The sequence below is a fragment of the Podarcis pityusensis genome (assembly GCF_964106645.2).
Source record: "Podarcis pityusensis genome assembly, chromosome: 16".
In the NCBI taxonomy this organism is placed as follows: domain Eukaryota; kingdom Metazoa; phylum Chordata; class Lepidosauria; order Squamata; family Lacertidae; genus Podarcis; species Podarcis pityusensis.
The window spans coordinates 24,653,348-24,673,072 of record NC_138041.1 but is presented as its reverse complement, the minus strand read 5'-3'; the positions used below and the strand labels follow the sequence as shown (position 1 = coordinate 24,673,072).

The window sequence follows — 19,725 nt, the reverse complement described above, 5'->3', positions numbered from 1 at the left end:
TCTTTCTCTCTTGAGACCCTGGAGACTCGACTGCCCATCAAAGGAGACATAGCTGAACAATATAGGGTGATGCTCTGACTAGCTAGGTGGAAGCTTCCTCTCTTCGTGTGACATCAGGGGAATCAAAAGAATTTGTCCAGGTTTCAAGAGGGCAACCCAAGAGTGGAGGGAACAAAATATCCTGGCCTAGGAAGAAGCCTTTCTGATTCTTGTAATAATCAGGTGTCTGGGGCAAGCTCAAAGCCAGAATTGAATTCTGTTATCTTTGAGAGTGGATTAGCCTGCCCTCTAGAGGCAATCTGGAGACAGGAGCAATCCCTGGTTCTCTGCCGTCAAGAGTTTGCACATGAAAAGCATTCTGCCACCTCCTATACGGCTCCTTCTCCAGAATCGTGTTCTCACAGTGGCCAAACAGATGCCACAAGCAGGACCTGATCGCAAGAGCATTCTCCCCTCCTGTTGCTTCCAGCAACCGGTATTTAAATGCATTACTGCCTCTGACCATGGAGGCAGAGTGTAGCCATTGTGGCTAGCAGCTTTTGATAGCCCTCTCCTCCCTGAATTTGTCCAATCCTCTTTGAAATCCACCCATCACTGCCTTCTTGTGGGAGTGAGTTCCACAGGTTAACTATGCACTTTGTGAAGATGTCCTTCCTTTGCTCTGCCCTGCACCTTCCAACATTCAGATTCACTGGAGTTATGATCGGCAGTTTCAGTTCCTTTCCTGATGATCCCGTTTGCCTTTTCCACAGCTGCCACACACCAGGTCGACATTTTCATCCAGCTGTCCCTTGCTGCCCCTGCTGATCTTGCCAAGTGGGGCTGATGGGGGAATCACAGTTTCAAACCTCTGGAGGGTGCCAGCTTGGGAGGAGGCTGATCTAGTGTGCCAAAAACACACAGTGACGTAAATGCCTTGGAGAAGGAGCTGGCCCCTGTCATTTCAGAAGAAGCCACAGTAGTCCCTTAAGCAGCTGGTTGGCTGGCTAACGGCCCCACATTCTAGAGGTCATGACTGTGGCAATCACACAGGGTCCCCGGATGTTTGACGGTCTATTGATCCCTGTGCCACCACTGTGATTGCCTCCTCGCTGCCACCAACCCGTTTCTCTCGGGTACACACGGAGTCCAGACAGTTGCTAACATTAACAAATAATCAAGTTTCTTTTATAAGCATGAGCAAGTTTATGGTTTCAGTTAATTTTTCGTGGCAGTTTCTTAATCTTAGATTCTTTACTGACCTATACGTTCCTAACAACTTCAAACTGATTATCCCAACTGTTATGTACTGAAGTTCTCACCCTGGGCCAGCAGGGGGATACCGTAGATAGTTATGCAAATGAAGGATCGAAAGTGACGTTCAGTGATTGGATAGTTTTAGAAAGTTGTTACAGTAACATGGTACTGGAGCTCTATATAAGCAGGCTGACTGAGCCCTTCAGTTCAGTTCTGTCCTGGCCTGTGAATAAACAAGAGCTGTTTGAAGAATCACTGTGATATGTTCACCCACAACTTAACACCAACTATCTATCTGACTCCACCTAACAGTTCCTCTCACTCTCTCACATTAAAACTAGACCAACCCACAGACTTATCCTCCCTCTTCCTTCTCCAACTCCCAACTGATTCCTTAACAACTCCAACTCTAACTCCTCCCCTTGGGTTCCCACTGGCCAATCACTTCACACTCATTTAACCCTTTCCTTATGACCCAGCATGATGTCACATGGGAGGGCAAACACCACAAGGACCAAGAGCCATTTGATCTCCATGGGCTGCCAGAGACACAGCTGGAAAAGGGAGGAGGCAAAGGCATGACACCAGCATTACAAATGAAAAAATGAGGCGAGAGTACCCAGGACAGCTCTTGATCTTTTCATGCGCTATTTCGGAATGCTCTCTCCAAACCTTGACTGAGGCCACATGACTCACGATGGGTGGTTCTGTGATTCAGGCAGTTGTGGGAAGATTAAATCAGGAACAGGGGCCAATGGTAGCAAAGGATCCAAGTGTCTTTCTTTTGCAGCACTTTCCCTGCTCAATATACCCCCCCCCCCATGTGTGTGAAAAGGTAATGGGACCTCACACTGAAGATGGACGAACTCTTGGATGAATCAAACCTAGAGAGTCCAAGTCAAAGAAGTGCCCTCTGTTCAGTTAACAGCCTCTTCTTAATAAATAATGGTAATAATTTTATTATTTGTACCCCGCCCATCTGACTGGGTTGCCCCAGCCACTCTGGGCGGTTTCCAACAAATATACAGTGGTACCTCGGGTTACATACGCTTCAGGTTACATACGCTTCAGGTTACAGACTTCACTAACCCAGAAATAGTGCTCCAGGTTAAGAACTTTGCTTCAGGATAAGAACAGAAATCGGGCTTTGGCGGTGCGGCGGCAGCAGGAGGCCCCATTAGCTAAAATGGTGCTTCAGGTTAAGAACAGTTTCAGGTTAAGAACGGACCTCCGGAACGAATTAAGTACTTAACCCGAGGTACCACTGTAAAAGCATAATAAAACATCAAACATTAAAAAGTTCCCTAAACAGGGCCAAGTGGGGATTCGAACCCTGGTCTCCAGGGTCCCAGTCAGACACGACATCCACTACGCCATGCCTGCTGTTCTCACCCATGTATACCCCACACATCTTCCACATGCGCAGCCTATAGCCACATCTACGCCTTACATTTAAAACACTCTTCTGCCACTGCAAAGCTCATGGTTTCACCCCAAGGAATGCTGGGAATTGTCGTTGGTTAAGTGCGCTGAGTGTTGCTTGGCAACCCCTACTCCCCCCCCCCCACGGACCTACAATTCTCAGAGTTCCTTGGGAAAAGGGGGTTGATAGTAAAACTATTCTGGGATGGCGCTGGAGGGTCTGTCCATACCTGGCTGTTGCCAGCGATGTGTGGCATGTGGGTCATGCCACAATGGGTAGGAAGGTCTCATTGGCCCTGATTATATTTCATGCAATTGCTAAATGAAATGATTATTATTATTTTTTGGTGAGGGGGTTAATCAAACAACATTGTCTTTTAAGCATCTGTTGGAAACCTCCCTCTTTCTCCAAACCTCCTAAGTGGATATTTTTATGCCAGCTGAGATCTGTATTGGATTTGAAGTGCTTTCCTGATAAATGTAACTGCAGAAACTGCAATGGCTTCTTCTAACTGATTTTTTATATATATACAGGCCATTGTTCTGACTGCCATTATATATGCAATTGTTTTGTATACGATTTTATTGTACTGCGAAATCGCTTTGAGGGGCTTCCCAGGAAAGTGATCCATAAATGAAACAATAACATTCACAAGGAATAATAATTAACCACCACAAGCTCTGTTTCCCTGAGGACAGCGAGCTGCTTGCCGTACGCGTGTTTTGAAACAAAGCTGATTGTGCGTAGCGCAGCTGAAATAAATCCGGTCCTATACATTTCTCCTAAGTTAAGGGGTCTTGTCTCCTGTTTTTCCTCCCCATTCAAGATGTCCTTCCGAAGGAGAGCATAGCTACTGGATCAGGCCTGTGGCCTCTCTAGTCTCACAGGGGGACAACTAGATGCCCCTATAGGGAGCACACAAACAGGACCTGAGCAAATCTCCCCTACTTGCGAGTCGCAGCAACTGGGATTCAAAGGTATACTGCCCCTGATGCTGGGGGTAGAAGATAACCATTGTGACTAGTACAGTGGTACCTCAGGTTACATATGCTTCAGGTTACATACGCTTCAGGTTACAGACTCCGCTAACCCAGAAATAGTGCTTCAGGTTAAGAACTTTGCTTCAGGATGAGAACAGAAATCGGGCTCCGGCAGCGCGGCAGCAGCAGGAGGCCCCATTAGCTAAAGTGGTGCTTCAGGTTAAGAACAGTTTCAGGTTAAGTAGGGACCCCAGGAACGAATTAAGTACTTAACCTGAGGTACCACTGTGCCAGCAATAGCTTTGTCTCCAGGATTCCTGGGTCTCTGTGATGGCCTGGGACTCAGGCTTGGACTCGGAACCAGAGGAGACTCAGTCCGCACCGGATCCTTTGCCTCAGGCATCATCTGAAGCAAGTCTGGGGTCTGATCCTGAAGAGTCCCAGTCTGAACAAGTTCCCCACAACAAGCACCAGCTGGGCCGATTCAGGGGCCTGAACCTGCCCTGGCTCCAGATGCGGGGATTACCTCGTTGCCTTCAGCTGGGCCATCTCTTACAGCTGCTCCTATACCAGTTGGGTCAGGGGAGGCTGAGGCGGCCTCTGGGTCTAGTAACCCACCGACGTCTCCCAAGCTGCAGAGACTAAGGTCTGAGAGACCTGAGTACTCGCAGGAGGAGTGCTCGCCTTCGGGCGAAACAGGGAGGTGAGTCACCGGGGGATCAGGACCGGCCACTACCCCAACAAAGATAAAAGGCTGTTAGACCCTGCCCCAGGATGCGGGAGCAACATTGCTGTATGCTAGATCCTGCCTGAGAGCCTCTACCTGTCCTTGGCTGGTTTCCTGCCTCGTGTCCTGCCTTAGCCCTTTCAGACTGACTCCCAGCAGAACCTTCGGATTCTGAACCGGTCCTGGACCGCATTTCACGGGTTACCCCTGGGCCCAGCACAGTCTCCTTTCCTCCGTTCTGAACTCACCTCTGACAGCCTCACGTTTCGCCTTTCTGAGCCGCACGCAATTGGCACAATCCATCAATTCTTGCAGGTCTGAGCAAATTGTATAATTGGTATATTTTGTCTAATTCATTCTGTGATTAAAAAGACCACCACCACCCCCCCAAAAGAAACACTTTCCCAGAATTTGTTCTGGTGGTTGTTGGGAAGAGCATGGAGTAACCAGGGTGCTGAAGCTGCCTCGATTCCTTCAGAAAAGGTTATACAGCAACAACTAGGGAAAAAATCACTCTTTAAGTGTGATAGTACCTTCCCTGTGGAACTCCCTGCCCATTGAAGGCAAGCGCCTTCAATGTACTGTTTGTGAGGCCTTGTAAAAACTTCTGTTTTTTAACACAAGCCTTCCCAGACATGTAATTTTGCTATTTATTTATTTTAATAATCTATTGAGCTTATCTATTATTTTGGTAATTTGATTACGTCTGTTGTTTTTAATGCTATCTTTAAATGAACATCTTACATAAAACCACTTACAGGCGCTATATATATATATATATATATATATATATATATACACACACACACACACACACACACCCCATATGGCCTGAATATAAGCCACACTAAAAGTTCAAGTGTGGCTTAAATTCGCAACCTTACCAAAATGGGCTTTTACGATATCGCTGCTGAAACAGACATACGGTGAAATGGAACAAAAAATGTTCTATTGCCGATTTGCAAGCTTGAGTCTGTTGTGCAATTAATTCTAATGCCATTCATCGCTTTCCCCGTATTTTACAGTGCAGTATTGATTTTTTATTTGCATTTACGGTTCTACGAACAGGTGTTTAACCCACTTGCGGGTCCTCTCTAGTACCCGTAGGATTTTTGTCTACATTTGCCATTTATGGGTGTTAGTGCCTGCGTAATTGTAAGGGAGTGGCTTATATTCAAGTATTGTCTTTTTTTCTCCCCCCCCCCCCTTCAATTTTAAAGGTGCAACTTATATTCAGGTGTGGCTTATGTTCAGGTCAATACGGTATGTACAGTGGTACCTCAGGTTAAGTACTTAATTCGTTCCGGAGGTCCGTACTTAACCTGAAACTGTTCTTAACCTGAAGCACCACTTTAGCTAATGGGGCCTCCTGCTACCGCCGCACAGCCGGAGCACAATTTCTGTTCTCATCCTGAAGCAAAGTTCTTAACCTGAAGCACTATTTCTGGGTTAGCGGAGTCTGTAACCTGAAGCGTATGTAAGCTGAAGTGTATGTAACCCGAGGTACCACTGTATATCTATCTATCTATCTATCTATCTATCTATCTAAATATTTAAAATACACCAGAAATTTCAGCAGGCCTGGCCCACTACCCTTTCAAGCGTATTTTCCCAGAAATGGGGACTAGAAACTTGCTCAGTAGTTTAAATCCAGAAAACCGTAGATTCTCTGGAAGCTGAATTCTATGGCCAATAGGACATTCGCTTCATCTGCTTGACATACACACAGCTTTCCATGCAGGTAGAACAGCCGCCTGGTTCTGACCAGGACCCTCATCCCACGAGAGGCCTTGGTGCTCCTTGGAAATGTTATTGTGACAAGTCTGGCCTGACAAAGGTGCAGGGAAGGGGTTAATCTGCCTAAGGCAGCGCTGCAACTTTTTAGCAAAGTACGGCACCATATGCAAGGGATTTAGCTTATAATCATCTCTGGGTTTAGCAGGAAATCTGGGAAGAGAGACCTTTTTGTGTTTATTATACATAAGAAGATCTTGGTGGTTAAGAATGTTCAGGGCTCCAAACTAGGGAGGGGAAAGCGGGTGGGGGGGACAGAGAGTAGGTTTTTGATAAGCTTTAAAGATTTGAGCGTTGGAATCAGCATCTGTGCAGCCCAAAATATCTTGCTTTAAAACTGCAGCGGCTGGGGAGGGGTGGGGAGCATGTGATCAGCAACACCCAGGCTCCCAGTTCAAAATCTGTCCCAGCTGCAAATTTATCCAAAGGAATACCAAGCTCCAACTTTTCAGTTTCTGACTGTGGTTCTGCCTTCCGATTCCTCCCTGCGATGGAGGGAGTCCCCTTTTCCGGCCCTCTCACACCTCCTATTTAGGAAGATAGAAAGCTGCCTTTTACCCAGTGTTAGAAACTCAAGATAAATAAGCTACACGTTTCCAAGCACAATTCAAAGTGTTGGTGCTGACCTTTAAAGCCCTAAACGGCCTTGGCCCAGTATATCTGAAGGAGCGTCTCCACCCCCATCGTTCTGCCCAGACGCTGAGGTCCAGCTCCGAGGGCCTTCTGGCGGTTCCCTCACTGTGAGAAGCCAAGTTACAGGGAACCAGGCAGAGGGCCTTCTCGGTAGTGGCACCCTCCCTGTGGAACGCCCTCCCACCAGATGTCAAAGAGAACAACAACTACCAGACTTTTAGAAGACATCTGAAGGCAGCCCTGTTTAGGGAAGCTTTTAATGTTTGATGTATTACAGTATTTTAATATTTTTTTTGGAAGCCACCTAGAGTGGCTGGGGAAGCCCAGCCAGATGGGCGGGGTATAAATTATAAATTATTATTATTATTATTATTACACACCAAATGGCTCCTTAAACCAAGGTTATGGTTGCCAAAACAGAATGTCTACAGGCAAACCTCAGTTGTTGAACGCAATCCATTCCGGAAGCCCGTTCAGCTTCCAAAAGGTTTGACAACCGAATACAGTGGTACCTTGGGTTACATAAGCTTCAGGTTACCGACTCCGCTAACCCAGAAATAGTACCTCGGGTTAAGAACTTTGCTTCAGGATGAGAACAGAAATCGTGCTCCAGCGACGCGGCAGCAGCAGGAGGCCCCATTAGCTAAAGTGGTGCTTCAGGTTAAGAACAGTTTCAGGTTAAGAATGGACCTCCGGAACGAATTAAGTACTTAACCCGAGGTACCACTGTAGCAGCTTCCGATTGGTTGCAGGATTTTCCTGCTCTCAGCAGACGCTGCGTCGGACATTCGGCTTCCAAAAAAACGTTAAAAAACCGGAGCATTTACTTCTGGGTTTTCGGCATTTGGGAGCCAAAGCATTCTGAAACAGGCGTTCAGGATCCAAGGTTTGACTGTATTTTCCAATTGGGTGTAAGAAAGCTCTAAAGTCTTACTTTTCAAATGATGGACTGCGATTGATTCTCAGTTAAACATCTGGCTAGTTCAGATGACAACCTTGAGCTAATTTAAAAACCTAAGGAAGAAAAGTCGCTTGATCCAGGGACAGTCCACATATATCTTGGTCCATTCTAACCTCTTTTTCTTAACGCTGACTGCTCCTGCTCAGGCTGCACAGAAAAAGCATTTTGGTTCCAGAAAGTCATTCTGGTTTTGTTTTTTTTAAAAAATATTTATTGGGTTTTACAATTGAAATAAACATAATAAACAATGTAACATATATCTTAACATAATTTCACATTTTCTTTGGACTTCCTCACATCTCCCGCTCCCACTTTCATCGTTATAACATTTTGTCAGCAATTTATTATCTTATTTGCATTCTTATATCCCTTCTAAATTTCATAATCTTCTAGTTCTCAAAAAGAGTTATATTTTCTCAGTCTCACTTATTTTCTTAAAATCATCTAAATTAGTGGTGCTCAGTTATTTTGATCTAGCATCCTGTTTAGCATTCACTCAAGTTGCAATGTTTTTGTAAATAATTCTTAAATTTCTTCCAATCCTCCTCAGTCCTCTCTTCTCCCAGGTCGCGAATTCTGCCGGTCATCTCGGCCAGTTCCATGTAGTCTATCAGTTGCATCTGCCATTCTTCCAGTGTGGGTAGATCTTGAGCTTTCCAATGCTTTGCGAGTAGTATCCTTGCTGCTGTTGTTGCATACATAAAAAATGTCTGGTCCTTCTTTACCACCCCTTGGCCGACAATACCCAAAAGAAAGGCCTCTGGTTTCTTAGTGAAGGTATATTTAAATACCTTTTTCAGTTCATTATAAATCATTTCCCAGAACGCCTTCACTTTAGGGCAAGTCCACCAGAGGTGGAAAAATGTTCCTTCACACTCTTTACATTTCCACAGAAAGTCATTCTGGTTGTGCAGGTAAAACATAGAATTCTACAGGATGCGGTGCTAGCGTGTGAAAATGGTCAAGATCCAAGGATCCCCAGGCATGCACCTCCAGATTTTGATGTCAGGTGCTATCCTGGTGCCCAGGCATCTTCACTTGGTTTCAAGTGGTTTTAGTTTTAAAAAATAAAATTATTTAACAAGAACTTAATTATATCAAGACAGTCATACAGCTGTGGAAACAATGGATAACCTTGCCTGTGGAAGATTTTTTAGAACTTCCCATTTTTAAGGATGTAACTTCCTGCATTTTAAATTGAGAATACCTTAAGTGGTTCAAATCCTTTCGTAGTCAAATACAGTCAAAACCAGAAGCAAAAATGGTAGCCCTCCTGGTCACACTTACTCATCAGTGAATAAAATAGGGTGTAATAGTACAGGTGCAAGTGGTTGATAGCCAGGTGCAAAATGCTCCTGGCGCCTGGCTAATTTCAAACATGGCTTCTACCAAGTCAGACCATTGGCCTGTCCAGGTCAGTATTGTCTATAATTTAATAAACACACAAGACGTAACCAGTTGTACATTTGAATAAATAAGGTATACTATCCATTGTATTAAGTTGTAGATTTCAACAGAAGTAGTTCATAAAGTTCAATGAAAAAAGCAGAAGACCCAGTTCATTCTCTAATCAGTTCGTGCATAAGGTCCATATATGTGTAAGTGTCTATTCCACCTGTCTGTTCATAGAGTCCAATAATCCACACGAAAGGTTGATACACTTCCACAGAATCCTTTCATAGAGTCTAAGACAAGGATTTCCATAATATTAGCCTTGTTTCACCGTCCTGGGCTTCATCAGTAGTACAAACTCATATATGGTATCACAGGACAGTGGATCTTATAGCACAGTAGTCTGAACAGACAGGTGGAATAGGGTCTTCTGCTTTTTTCGTTAAACTTTATGAGCTACTTCTGTTGAAATCTACAATTTAATACAATGGATAAAGGTAAAGGGACCCCTGACCACTAGGTCCAGTCGTGGCTGACTCTGGGGTTGCAGCGCTCATCTCGCTTTATTGGCCGAGGGAACTGGCGTACAGCTTCCAGGTCATGTGGCCAGCATGACTAAGCTGCTTCTGGCGAACCAGAGCAGCACACGGAAATGCTGTTTACCTTCCCGCCGAAGTGGTACCTATTTATCTACTTGCACTTGACGTGCTTTCGAACTGCTAGGTTGGCAGGAGCAGGGACCGAGCAACGGGAGTTCACCCCATCGCGGGGATTTGAACCGCCGACCTTCTGATCGGCAAGTCCTAGGCTCTGTGGTTTAACCCACAGCGCCACCTGCGTCCCTTTAATACAATGGATAGTATACCTTATTTATACAAACGTACAGCCGGTTACGTCTTGTGTGTTTATTGAATATGTTTCACATAACCAGAGGTTTGTTGTTGTTTCAGGTCAGTACTGTCTGCACCAACTGGCAGCAGCTCTCCAAGGTTTCAGGCAGTGGTCCCTCCCAGGACCCAGCCCTAGCTTCAGATGCTGGGGGTTGAACCTCAATCTTTCTGCATGGAAAGCTCATGCTCTAGCTATAGCCTTCCCCTAGGACCCAATCTCCAAAGTGTTTGGTGTCCAGAGTTATCCTGCTTCTCACATGCTAGTTCCATTCAGCTGCTACGGCTGATAAGCTTGTGTTACATACATGAGCCACAGGCAGAAAAATCGATGACTTGGAAAGTAAACAGTCCTTTCTGTCGATGACGCAAAGAGGGTATTCCAATCCAAACCATTCCTTTCATTATTCATTCTTTTCTTCGCTGTGGCTCAACATCTAGCTCTCAAGACCGTATCAATATTGTGGGTTGTCTCTAAGTCAGACTCATAGAGTTGACTCCTTGAAATCCATGGGCGTTTCAGTGGGTCTTCTCTGAAAGTAACTCATTTGGGATGCAGGCCAATGAAATTGTTAACCACGGCTTAGGGTCTAAAAGAGTATCTGGGACAACCCAGCCGGATGGGTGGGGTATAAATAATACAATTATTATTATTATTATTATTATTAGCAATGAAAAATAACTTAAAACATCCTTCAACCCAGTGATCCCAGGAACAGTATTCTCCAGGCACCAAATGAACCTAGGTGAACAGGAATTCTTCCTGGAAATCAACAAATGACAAAGACCAGTTCTGGGCACCACAGTTCAAGAAGGACACTGACAAACTGGAACGTGTCCAGAGGAGGGCAACCAAAATGGTCAAAGGCCTGGAAACGATGCCTTATGAGGAACGGCTAAGGGAGCTGGGCATGTTTAGCCTGGAGAAGAGGTTAAGGGGTGATATGATAGCCATGTTCAAATATATAAAAGGATGTCACATAGAGGAGGGAGAAAGGTTGTTTTCTGCTGCTCCAGAGAAGCGGACACGGAGCAATGGATCCAAACTACAAGAAAGAAGATTCCACCTAAACATTAGGAAGAACTTCCTGACAGTAAGAGCTGTTCGACAGTGGAATTTGCTGCCAAGGAGTGTGGTGGAGTCTCCTTCTTTGGAGGTCTTTAAGCAGAGGCTTGACAACCATATGTCAGGAGTGCTCTGATGGTGTTTCCTGCTTGGCAGGGGGTTGGACTCGATGGCCCTTGTGGTCTCTTCCAACTCTTTGATTCTATGATTCTATGAAAGACAGACACGCTTCTCTAGAGTGGGCATTCCACAGCTGGGGAGCCACCACCCAAAAGGCCCTGTCATGAGTCAGTGCCAATCAGGCAGCCCCCGGTGATGGTACCATTATTATTATTATTACTATTATTATTATTAGAGGCTTCCAACAGATATAAAAACACAATAAAGCATTACACATTAAAAGGCTTCCTTACCATCACCAAGCCACACCACAAGCCCAGAATAGGTTCTTCTTAAGGTGCCTGCAGAATATTTGCTACAGGTCACTCAAGCAAATGAGCCAAGCCACAGCTGGGCTGCTGGCCTTCTCCCACTAGACAGGGGATTAGAAATGAACCACACTGGCTTTGAAACTTGAAGCATTGATCAGGAGGTCTCTGTCTGAATGCGTCCTCTAACTATGAAGACTTCGAGCCATGCCCTTCTCTTATCAGCCCTCCATCTGCAACAATGAGTATAATACTGGCCTACCTTACAAGGCTGTTGTATTTCAACGACACCTATTGCGCGCTTGGAAACGGTTATATCAATGCTAAATTTTATTAACCCTTTCATGGTTCCTGGCCCACGCAGTCCCTCAGTTGCACCCTCCATTCCTCACATCATGCCCTGCCGCAGGAAATCCTTTTAAGTTCCTAAATAAATAGGATGTACCACCGTGGTTGCTTTCTGGAGAAGCAGAGTTTTGCTGCCGATTTCCCCGAACGCTTAGAACTCTTTGCTGGCCTTTAAGTGGAGCAAGGTTGACACCTGGTGGTAGAGCTGAGCAACAGTCACTCCTTTTCCTCAAAAGGCCATGGGCAAAATATTGCTCCCCTTCTTGGTGTCGATCTGGATCCGATCCAGCAGCGAGAGCATGAGCTCTGCAGACCCATAACAGAATAAGGCAGCCTCATCACAGAGAAGAGAGGCACAGAGTGGCCACCAATGTGCCTGTGCCTACCTCTTAGGCAGGGATGCGGGTGGCGCTGTGGGTTAAACCAGAGCCTAGGACTTGCTGATGAGAAGGTTGGCGGATCGAATCCCCGCGACGGGGTAAGCTCCCGTTGCTCGGTCCCTGCTCCTGCCCACCTAGCAGTTCGAAAGCACGTCAAAGTGCAAGTAGATAAATAGGTACCGCTCCGGCGGGAAGGTAAACGGTGTGCGCTGCTCTGGTTCGCCAGAAGCGGCTTAATCATGCTGGCCACATGACCCGGAAACTGTACGCCGGCTCCCTCGGCCAATAAAGCGAGATGAGCGCCGCAACTCCAGAGTCGGCCATGACTGGACCTAATGGTCAGGGGTCCCTTTACCTTTACCTTTTTACCTCTTAGGCAGGGGGCCAGTCCACTGTCCCTCAGACCTTGTGGGGGGCCGGACTATATTGGGGGGGGGGGGAAATGAACGAATTCCTATGCACACTATGCACACCAGGCAGGCCCCACAAATAACCCACAGGTGCATTTTAAAAGGACACATTCCACGCAAGAGCACTAGGCAAGCCAGATAGTATAGTAGATTTTTCTTACCTGCACTGATATAAAGATACCGTTCCTGGCAACCAGGGCCGGGCAATATCTGGTTTTCAACATCATATCGCCAGCTAAACATTGTGATATACTGATATATCACAATGTCTGAAATATGGATGGAGCTACGTAGAGGCATTAGCTGGCTTCACGGTTTTTCCCACATTGTGATTTTTGCATAGCACGCACCCACGATTCAAGCTACATAGAGAAGCCAAAAATTATGAAACTGATAACGCAACACAGACTTCAAACTGATTTTGGACGATATATTGATATATCTCCCAGCCCTACTGGCAAATTTGCGATTATTAGCTGTGAAGATATTGTGACAGTGTTATAAATGTTTTTAGATGCTCTCAGCATTACTCGGGCGTTTTGCATTATTTTTTTGTTTCGCTATTGTAATGTTTTGCTGTATTACATACCAACGTACAAATCAACGGAACAGAGAAACTGACAAGGCCAGTTTAACAAGAGGCACTGGATATTTTGACTTAATTTTATAAAATGTTGCATGCCATGGAGAAAGTGGCTGGAGTAGTGTTCCTGCTTTTCTTCTAACATCTGAAATGCACACCCCCACACACACACTTTCCCATCTGCCTTCATGCTAATAGGGGAACCAGATTCTTGCCGTCCCTCCAAGCCCTGACCCCACCAATATCCTGTTGCAGTTTAATGTGAAGCTTCTTTCATTGGTGAAAAAAAGAACAGAAGCCTGCAGATCAGCAGAATACCAATTGGGTGTTTAATACCAACTGGGTCCAGCTGCTGGCTCTTGTTCCAAAATGGGATGCAGGCTTTATGGGGTTAAATGGCAAGCAGATTTGGGGGAGCTGGGAAAGCCCACCAGAAACAGTCTCAAGGATGAAGTGAATATTGTTTATATACAGTGGACAGATGAAGAATGGGAAACTCTTTACTTTCTGGATTTTATTCCATCTTTCTCTTCGAACCTCTTTTCTACTCTTCTTCATTTCACTCTCCCTTTTTCTTCTTCTTTATGCTTTGATTGTATTTAGAACAAAGTCTTAGTTTGGAAAAAAAAGGGAGAAATATATTTGATATTAAGCTTTGTATTTTTCTCTATAAACCCTAACATAGCTTATTTTTTTTTAAAAACCCTCAATAAGCAACATTAAGAGGCAGAATATTACTACAGTGGTACCTCAGGTTAAGTACTTAATTCGTTCCAGAGGTCTGTTCTTAACCTGAAACTGTTCTTAACCTGAAGCACCACTTTAGCTAATGGGGCCTCCCGCTGCCCCCGGAGCACGATTTCTGTTCTCATCCTGAAGCAAAGTTCTTAAACCCGAGCTAATATTTCTGGGTTAGCGGAGTATGTAACCTGAAGCGTATGTAACCCGAGGTACCACTGTACTATTTTGCATATATTCAGCAAATAAGCGGAACTGGCATAGTTACAGCTGTCGTGTAATAGCGCTTCCACATTTGTAAGAAAATAATCTTTTAGTGTGGCAGCACGTGAACTTTGGAACTCCCTGCCTATTGACAGCAGGCAGGCAGGCAGCTTTATTTATTTAGTTCAGTACCTTTTCCTCCAAGGAGCATGGTGCTCCTCCTTCCCATTTTAGCCTCACCACAAGCCCTGAGAGGTAGGCTAGGCTGAGAGATGGCGACTGGCCCAAGTTCAACCAGGGAGCTTCTTGGCAGAGTGGAGATTTGAGCATGGCCTCCCATGTCTCTAGCCATAACAATCACACTGGTCTTCCCTGCGCTGTTTTTGGCACCTGCTAAAAATATTTAGCTTATGATGCAGTCATGCAGAATGCTGATGTGTGTTTTAATCTTTCTTTTTCCTTTTGCTTATTATTCAGTCGTACCTTGGATCTCAAATGCCTTGGCTCCCAAACAAATCAGCTCCCAAACAATGAAAACCCGGAAGTGAGTCTTCTGGTTTTCAAATGATTTTCGGAAGCCAAACGTCAAGCAAGTCGTGTCCGACTCTTCATGACCCCATGGACCAGAGCATGCCAGCATGCCAGGCACTCCTGTCTTCCACTGCCTCCCGCAGTTTGGTCAAACTCATGCTGGTAGCTTCAAGAACACTGTCCAGCCATCTCGTCCTCTGTCGTCCCCTTCTCCTTGTGCCCTCCATCTTTTCCCAACATCAGGGTCTTTTCCAGGGAGTCTTCTCTTCTCATGAGGTGGCCAAAGTATTGGAGGCTCAGCTTCAGGATCTGTCCTTCCAGTGAGCACTCAGGGCTGATTTCCTTCAGAATGGATAGGTTTGATCTTCTTGCAGTCCATGGGACTCTCAAGAGTCTCCTCCAGCACCAGAATTCAAAAGCATCCATTCTTCGGCGATCAGCCTTCTTTATGATCCAGCTCTCACTTCCATACATCACTACTGGGAAAACTATAGCTTTAACTATACGGACCTTTGTTGGCAAGGTGATGTCTCTGCTTTTTAAGATGCTGTCTAGGTTTGTCATTGCTTTTCTCCCAAGAAGCAGGCGTCTTTTAATTTCGTGACTGCTGTCACCATCTGCAGTGATCATGGAGCCCAAGAAAGTAAAATCTCTCACTGCCTCCATTTCTTCCCCTTCTATTTGCCAGGAAGTGATGGGACCAGTGGCCATGATCTTAGTTTTTTTTAACGTTGAGCTTCAGACCATATTTTGCGCTCTCTTCTTTCACCCTCATTAAGAGGTTCTTTAATTCCTTCTCACTTTCGGCCATCAAAGTTGTGTCCTTCTGCATATCTGATGAGGTTGCTGTTAATGGAGCCTAAAAATTGCATTCGCCTTTTCTGCAGCTGCCTCACTTTGCTGGCTCACCTTCAGCTCACAATAGGCTTGCAATCCTTTTCACACATCCTTCCCCCCACCCCCTAGCCAGGTATCTCACCTCTTCAACAAAACCAGTAATTTCCCCCTTTTATCGTTTAAGAGATTAATCTTCTCAATTTTATTTCTTTTAAAAACACACACATAAAATGGCTTGTGCTGGTTTTCCCAATTCCAGTACACATTTTTTAAACCATTCCCATTAAAGCACCTTTAAAAAAAAAAAAAGTTATTGCCTGCTGTCTGTCCCCCCCCCCCCCCAGAAAAACTAAACGTTAAGAAATGAGAAACAAAATTAATCAACGTAGTGTACCAGATGTGATTGTTAAAGTGACAGGGCCCAGAAGGACCCAGCTGGAAGATGGCACAGCGCATCCCATTCCCATCCCTGCTTTCCTCAAGGAGCAGAAGAGTGTCGGACAGTAACTGTGCAACGGCAGGCAGCAAATCAGTTCTCTAAGCACAGTCCCTCGTCCTCCGCTGCCTGCCCCGGCAGGCAACTTTATCAAGCATGAAGGGCAGCTTCTTCTTCGACCATCAGCTCCTGCAGGGTCACTTCTTCACAGAGGCCAGGTAGGCAAACCAGAAGAGGGCCACCAGGTTCCCAAACAGCACCTGGAACTGTGTTGAGGAGGAATTTGGTTAGAATTTAAGTTCTGACCTACCACGTTCACCTCCCTGGAGGTGCTGTCGGGGACTGAACCCGGGATCTTCTGCATGCAAAACAGAGGCTCTACCCAGGGCCAGCCCAAGGCATTCTGGCAAACCACAAAATGGAGCCCTTCCCTGGCAGGGAAGAAAGGGTGGGTGAAGATCTACATGGGTTAGAGCGTGGTGCTGATAACGCCAAGGTTGCAGGTTTGATCCCTGTGGGGAAACAGATGCCTATTCCTGCACTGCAGGGGGTTGGACTAGGATCAGCATTTCCCAAACTTGGGTCTCCGGCTGCTGTTGGACTACAACTCCCATCATCCAGGCTGACCCTATCTGCCCGCGGACTGTCTCGCCAGAGTGGTGCATGCTCTAGTTATCTCCCACTTGGACTACTGCAATGCGCTCTACGTAGGGCTACCTTTGAAGGTGACCCGGAAACTGCAATTAATCCAGAATGCGGCACAATTCAAAGTGTTGGTGTTGACCTTTAAAGCCCTAAACAGCCTTCGTCCAGTATACCTGAAGGAGCGTCTCCACCCCCATCATTCAGCACTGAGATCCAGCGCCGAGGGCCTTCTGGCAGTTCCCTCATTGCAAGAAGTGAGGTTACAGGGAACCAGACAGAGGGCCTTCTTGGTAGTGGCACCCACCCTGTGGAACACCTTCACTTCAGGAAATAAGCAGCTATCCTATCTTTAAAAGACATCTGAAGGCAGCCCTGTTCAGGGAAGTTTTTAATATTTAATGCTGTATTGTTTTTAACACTCGATTGGGAGCCGCCCAGGGTGACTGGGGAAACTCAGCCAGATGGGCGGGGTATAAATAATAAATTATTATTAGTAGTAGTAGTAGTAGTAGTATTATCCAGTGGTCCTGCTAGCTAGGGATGATGGAAGTTGTAGTCCAACAACAAAGTTTGGGAAACACCGGACTGGATGATCCTCAGGGTCCCTCCCAAGTCTAAAAATTCTATGGCTCTATGATTCTACATCAGGAACAAGGGGAGAGATAAAGATCTACATTGGGATCTGCTGCACTAGTGGATTCTGCTGCCTGAGGCAGTCTCCTCACCTTGCCTCATGGATGGGCCGGCCCTGGCTCTACAACTGAGCTACAGCCATTCCCTTTAAGACACGGGAAGCTGACTTACCGAGTCAGGCCACTGGCCATTGGCCCATTTCCCACAGTACTGTCTGCACTGACTGGCAGCAGCTCTCTCAGGGCTAAGGATTGAAGCCGGCACAAGGAAGTTGCCTTCTCATTGAGCTACGGCCATGGCTACCTTTCATAACACCAGATGCACTATAAGTTCAGAGATGGGGGAAACCTGTGGCCTTCCAGGTGTCGGTGGCCTCCAACTCCCATCATTCACGGCTGCCCTTCATGCTGGCTAGAGCTGATGGGATTTGGAGTCCAGCATCTGGAAGCTCCCGGTTATCCCAGCCCTAAGAGGACTGATACTTTCATGGATGTACCCTGAACCGCTTGGGAGATATGCATGCGAGGACTGAATGCCTGGGGTGCGTGGAGGGAATCGTGTGGGTCTCTCCCCCCCCCCCCGGCTCAGCACCCCACGGAGTGGGAACCGCCCCCCCCCGACCAAAAAGCGAGTCCTCTCACCTGCATAGGCACGTAGTTCAGATTGATAAACTGGACCGGCGTCCACACCTTCCAGTTCATCTTGAGGGATGTCCAGTAGCTGGATTTCATCCTTTTGACGAAAGCAGAGGTATCCTTCCCCTGAAAGACACGGATAAACTGAGCCAGAGGAGGCCTCAAGGGAGGGGGGTGGACCAGGGGGATGTCCTGCACCTTTTCTGCAGTGGTTCAAGTCCCAGCCAACCCAGATCCCAGGGTTGGTGCTGACCTTTAAAGCCCTAAATGGCCTCGGCCCAGTTTACCTGAAGGAGCGTCTCCACCCCCATCGTTCTACCCGGACAGTGAGGTTCAGCTGACGGCCTTCTGCCGGTTCCCTCCCTGCGAGAAGTGAGGTTACAGGGAACCAGGCAGAGGGCCTTCTTGGTGGTGGCGCCTGCCCTGTGGAACGCCCTCCCATCAGATGTCAAGGAAATAAACAGCTATCTGATTTTTAGAGGACATCTGAAGGCAGCCCTGTTTAGGGAAGTTTTTAATGTTTGATGTTTTCTCGTGTTTTTAATATTCTGTTGGGAGCTGCCCAGAGTGGCTGGGGAAACCGAGCAAGATGGGTGGGATAATTAATTATTAATATTATTATTATTATTGGCATTCTAGCCTCACAACAGCCCTGTGAGGCAGCTCAGGCCAAGAGAGAGAAACAACTGGCCCGGGATTCACATAAGTTATTAAGCAAGGTTTATAGCACCACTTTATCAGCAAAAAAATTTTATTTCTTTTTTTTTTAAAAAAGAAGTGTATACTGCTATATCATTAAAAGAAAAACAGAGCAATAATAAACTAAGCTAAAACCGTATAAAACGGACATCATTGCCTGAAGGATGCGTTCTTAATTGCTCGCATAGTAAGCCTGACAGAACAGAAAAGTCTGCAGCAGGTGTTTAAAATAAGATGCCTGCTGAATCTCTACCGGCAGGATATTCCACAAGCCTGGACCAACGATACTAAAGGTTATTGCTGTTGTTTGTTTGTTTCTTATTGTTGTCTAATGAGCCTTAGCAACTTGAGAAATGACCAGTGGTGCTCCTGCAGATTATCTCGGTGATCTAGTTGGGATATAAGGGCTCAGCCGGTCCCTGAGGTACCCTGGACCTACGTTGTTCAGGGATTCGCTTTTTAGAATCATAGAATCGTAGAGTTGGAAGGGACCCTAACGGTCATCTAGTCCAACCCCCTGCAATGCAGGAATCTCTAAAGCACCCACAACAGGTGGCTACCCAGACCCTGCTTAAAAACCTCCAGTGAATGAGAATCCACAAACTCCACTGTCACGACGTCTCTTACAGTCCGAAAGTTCTTCCTGGCATTTAGTTGGAATCACCTTTCTTGTATCTTGAAGCCCTTTGTTCGGGTCCTACCTGTTATGTATTCAGTGGTCTGTGTTTGCCTGAGCTTGAGTCTGGACTAAGGATTCTGAGGCCCTGTATTCTGATTCAAAACATGATATCCAATCACAGAACATTTCAGGATTTGGGCCTCTGCCATTGGCCCTTAAAACTCTGAGTCACAATTCGCAGCTTGGAAGTTTCGACAGCCAATCATGTTGGGAGTGGGAGTGGCCCAGGCCTTCAGAAACGTATATAAGCAGTTGCTTTGCCCCTGTTGCCCAGTTCTGTTATTTCAAGAATGGTTCTTGCTGTTATCACTGTGCCTTGCCTTGTGGGAACCCACCTACACGTCACTGTTAGCATTCCTGCTCTGTGATTGCAGTCATAGGATTGTTTGTCTTTCACATGACGTGGTATGTTTTGACTCCACAGAGCGGGAAGTGATGGA

At 46.1% G+C, this 19,725-nt stretch overlaps 2 protein-coding genes across 2 annotated transcripts in view; one reads left to right on the top strand and one right to left on the bottom strand.

The window, feature by feature from the left end:
- Nucleotides 1–2,904: 2,904 nt before the first annotated feature.
- Nucleotides 2,905–19,725, top strand: part of POLE (DNA polymerase epsilon, catalytic subunit) — a 78,967-nt gene continuing 62,146 nt past the window's right edge. Inside the window, exons 1-2 of the mRNA XM_080986140.1 lie at nucleotides 2,905–2,934; nucleotides 5,587–5,629. The gene's annotated coding sequence lies outside the window, so the exon portion shown is untranslated. The remainder of the gene's footprint in view (nucleotides 2,935–5,586; nucleotides 5,630–19,725) is intronic.
- Nucleotides 15,729–19,725, bottom strand: part of PXMP2 (peroxisomal membrane protein 2) — an 11,671-nt gene continuing 7,674 nt past the window's right edge. Inside the window, exons 2-3 of the mRNA XM_080984368.1 lie at nucleotides 17,914–18,118; nucleotides 15,729–16,260 (exon numbers count right to left, since the gene is read on the bottom strand). Of these exons, the coding sequence (XP_080840494.1) occupies nucleotides 16,192–16,260; nucleotides 17,914–18,118 (274 nt within the window). The 3' untranslated portion in view covers nucleotides 15,729–16,191. The remainder of the gene's footprint in view (nucleotides 16,261–17,913; nucleotides 18,119–19,725) is intronic.